Below are 4,615 nucleotides of genomic sequence, written 5' to 3'. Positions count from 1 at the left end.
TGGAGGACCGGTGTCCTGCAGTTTAGTTCCATGCCCAATCAGACACACCTGGGCTAGCTTATCAAGCTCTTATTAGGCTTTCTAGAAACATCTGTGCAGGTGTGTTGAGGCAAGTTGGAGCTAAAACCTGCAGGACACCGGCCCTCCAGGACCAAGTTTGGACACCACTAGTATGGGTTAACTGTACAAAGTGACACTTCGAAGATTGTTTACTCTCATAATTCATGAAAAGCATCATGGGGCAAATGAATAAGGTGTCTGAAATGTGTCTGTTGTGTCAGTTTGTGACCGGGACGTCCAGTATCCCATATGAGGGCTTCGCCTCGCTCAGGGGCAGCAATGGGCCGCGGCGCTTCTGTGTGGAGAAATGGGGGAAAATCACTTCTTTGCCCAGGTAATGTACCTCTGAAATCAAGAATCAAGTTTATTTATATCTCATATACATTACAGTCTGTCTGTTTAAAAGTGGTCAATAAACCTACTCCGTTTATATATAGAACGTTTTGTATATAAACCGAGTAGGTTTATTGACCACATTTAAAGTGACAGACTGTGATATACATTCTCTTAGTGGTTCTGTCACTGTGTTCAATCCTGTGCATGATAGAATAATTAGTGCCACATGCACTGTAATGTGTTTTATTTGCATAGTTAATTTTAAAATCAACATAGCAAAATGTTTAAGAGTTGCATTTTCGCTGGAGGAAACAGCTGTGATGATGAGGGTGCGCTGAGGAAACAGCAGATGGGGTAACCCGATTGCTCCTCCGTGACATTGGGGTACATGTGATACAAGTATTTCTATAGCAAGGAACGGCAGATATTATAACAATCTATCGATAAACACACAACTTCTGCTCTCGCTCAGCACTGCTGGGGTTTGTTGAGCAAACGAGTTGAACAAGGAGCAGTGTACGTCTGCCACTGTTTACATATCAAATTTAAAGGGGACTGAGGCGGTCATTTAGTAGTGGACAGTTCATGATATAATCGCAAAAGTTTTAGAGGAGCTGAATAGAAATATAGGAGGGCTAAAGCGTGTGTCCATGCTGTTTTATAATTTTAACTGAACGTTTCAGCGAGACATCATTCAGTTGACTTGTCGTCGTCTTTGAGAAACTCTCACGAAATTTTCTCACAGCTGCTGCGGTCATCAGGGGACAGGGAATGACGCAAGTTAAACAATAAAGTCAAATTAAGATGCAAGGTAAAATTACATTTGGCATTTTTCTATTGAACACAAAGATATACAGAATAATGAAAAAAACAGAACAAAAAATGAGTTTTTTTTATTCCTAATATGAATGTCAGTGTCATTTTTCAGAAAATCTTTTTTTATGTATTTAACAGAAGAAAGAAATTCGTAAAAGCTTATAATGACTTGAGTGTGAGTAAATCATGAGGACGTTTTCATTTTGGGGTGAACTTGATCATTCAATTGATTCAATTGATCACTTGATAATGATAATTCATATCTTAACAATTCATTCATTCATTTTCTTTTTGGCTTAGTCCCTTTATTAATCTGGGGTCGCCACAGCGGAATGAACCTTAACTTATCCAGCACATGTTTTACGTAGCGGATGCCCTTCCAGCTGCAACCCATCTCTGAGAAATATCCATACACACTCATTCACACTTATACACTACGGACAATTAAGCTTACCCAGTTCACCTGTACCACATGTCTTTGGACTGTGAGGGAAACCGGAGCAACCAGAGGAAACCCACGCGAACGCAGGGAGAACATGCAAACTCCACACAGAAATGCCAACTGGCCCGGCCGAGGCTCAAACCAGCGACCTTCTTGCTGTGAGACAACAGCACTACCTACTGCGCCACGGCGTCACCCCCATTTCTTAACAATCATAAATAGTGTTTGTTTGTATTTTTATGTGTATATTGTGGACTTAAACTGGTTTCATTCATCCTTTGGTTCTAAAATTCATCAAGCGAAATTCAATAAGCAACAAAAAGAAAATAAATGGCTTCACTAAAAAATAAGTAAAAAAATAACAAATTACAATTCATTCATTTTCAGGCGACAGCACTACCTACTGGGCCACTGCGTCGCCCCAAATTACAATGCTATATGTTAATACAAACACGCATACGTGCATACATTTATACATGCATACATACATATAACGAGATTGTGATGATATCAAATGTTGTAAATAAAAATACACACAACAAACTTGTCACTGATAAAGCCTCAGTTAACAAATGAAGACCAGCAACATTCATTCATTATTTAAAATAACCCATTTTGCCAAAAGCGCAATGGCTAACGTGATCCACAAGATGGCGCAATCTGGCAACCCAAGAAGTGCATGAACAGAATTTCTTTTTATATTTCAATAACAACAGGCAATTACAATGTAAATACAACATAAAAACAACAACAAACAATACAGAGATTACGTTTTTGCAACAAGAGAGATATGACCATATTAAAGAAGTATAACAATGGTGTAGCAAAAAGAAAGAGAGAAAGAAGACGAAAAAATACTCAATAAAATAAAAGGAGAGGGCATATATTAAATCAAACATGTTTTAGAAGTTTTAACTGCTTGTTGTGAGCCTGTGAAATAGTATTCAAGTACATCTGATTGTGATTTTTGTGTATTTCTGTGTGCTGTAGGGCTCACACGTGTTTCAACCGGCTGGATCTTCCCCCGTATCCTTCATTCTCCATGCTCTACGAGAAGATGCTGACGGCAGTGGAGGAGACCAGCACTTTCGGTTTGGAGTGAATGTTGGTCAGATTTCAGAAACATTTAAACAAACACCAGAAGCACTTAGACGTGGATATAAATATATTTTGTACACCGCATCACTTAAAAACACTGAAAACAAGGATGTTTCTCTGACTCAGATGGGATTTTTTCCTTCTCGTCGGCCATATTGATTGGCTCTGGATTTGACAGTGATTTTTTTGGGGGGGATTTGAAATCGAAACTGATGAAAATGAGGAACAAACCCAAAGGACTTTGATACTCTCATACTCTTTTTATCTGTAAAGAGACTTTTTTTACAGCGCATCGAATCGCAGCGTGAATGAACAGATGTTGTGTTTGTTGTGAGCTTTTTTCAAATCGCCTCAATCTCACGCCACACACTGTAGGTATTGACTGCAAATGTACATGTTCTCTGTTCTTTTAATCATATTTATGCATTAATCCGTCTCGTATGTTTGTTTTGACGCCGTATGCCCTCACATCTGACACTTATGAATGAATTTGTTTGGTATATAGTCTCACATGTAACGTTTTTTGTTATGTTACACTGAAGATGCACTATAATATCATGAATGTGAGGAGCACTTGGTGCGGTGATCAAATGACCTGAGGTTTTGTTTCGTTGTCCTTGACACAGATGCATTACTGATGATGATTTGTAAGAGAAATTAAGCTTAAGAAACCCTTGAAGTCAACAAGAAATGAGCAATTGTTTTGAATAATTAAGATTTTTTAATAGTTCTGTCAAACGATTAATCGGGATTAATCACATTCTAGAGAACAGTTTGTATTTACATAATATATACAGGTGTATTGTGTATATTTATGTAGATATGACTAAATTCACACACACAATACAAAAATATACAATAGAAATATATTTACTCATATGTTTATATGTATATGTGTGTGTGTGCGTGTGTGTGTGTGTGTGTGTGTGTGTGTGTGTGTGTGTGTGTGTGTATATATACTGTATATATAAATATATATAGTATGTATATAGGGCAACACGGTGGCACAGTGGGTAGCGCTGGCTCTTCACAGCAAGAAGATCACTTGTTCGAGCCCTTGGCCAGTTGGCATTTCTGTGTGGAGTTTGCATGTTCTCCCCGTGTTCACGTGGGTTTCCTCTGGGTGCTTCGGTTTCCCCCACAGTCCAAAGACGTGTGCTGTAGGTGAATTGGGTAAGCTAAATTGTCTGTAGTGTATGTATGTATGTTCTGGTCTTCCAGGTTCGGGGTTGAGCATTGGTCTAACAACCCACCTCATAAAAAAAAACTAGATGTTTCACCCACAGTCCAAAGACATGCGCTATTGTGAATTGAATAAACTAAATTGGCCATAGTGTGTGTGTGTGTGAGAATGTGAGCGTGTATGGGTGTTTCCCAGTACTGGATTGCAGCTGGAAGGGCATCCGCTGCGTAAAACATATGCTGGATAAGTTGGCGGTTCATTCCGCTGTGGCGACCCCTGATAAATCGGGGACTAAGCTGAAGGGAAATGAATGAATGAATGAATATAATTTCTGTTATATATAAATATAAACAAATGTTTTACACAATATATTCATGCATATGTTTATATACACTGTACGCACAAATATATTTTGTAAATTTGAACTTTTATTGTAGATGTGATTAATTGTTTGACAGAACTGTTGTTTTTTTGTCTTTTATGCTCACAAGAGCTGCATTTATTTTTTTCAAAACACTTCAAAAATTGTGAAATATTATTACAACATTAAATAACTGCTCTAATCTAATATGTTTTTAGAATATAACTTATTTTTGTGATGCAAAGCTGAAGTTTTTAGCATCAATACTCTGGTCTTTAGTGTCACATATTTCTTCTGAAATCATTATAAAATTAATCAA

At 37.7% G+C, this 4,615-nt stretch overlaps 1 protein-coding gene across 1 annotated transcript in view; it reads left to right on the top strand.

Annotated features, from left to right (window-relative positions):
* hecw2b (HECT, C2 and WW domain containing E3 ubiquitin protein ligase 2b) overlaps positions 1-4,390 on the top strand; it is a 65,299-nt gene extending 60,909 nt beyond the window's left edge. Inside the window, exons 28-29 of the mRNA XM_056463000.1 lie at positions 282-394; positions 2,645-4,390. Coding sequence (XP_056318975.1) covers positions 282-394; positions 2,645-2,756 — 225 coding nt within the window. The 3' untranslated portion in view covers positions 2,757-4,390. The remainder of the gene's footprint in view (positions 1-281; positions 395-2,644) is intronic.
* The last annotated feature ends 225 nt before the right edge of the window (positions 4,391-4,615 follow it).

Source organism: Danio aesculapii, chromosome 1 (assembly GCF_903798145.1).
Source record: "Danio aesculapii chromosome 1, fDanAes4.1, whole genome shotgun sequence".
Taxonomy (NCBI): Eukaryota; Metazoa; Chordata; class Actinopteri; order Cypriniformes; family Danionidae; genus Danio; species Danio aesculapii.
The sequence above is the reverse complement of the archived record's forward strand: the minus strand, read 5'-3'. Positions and strand labels throughout refer to the sequence as shown.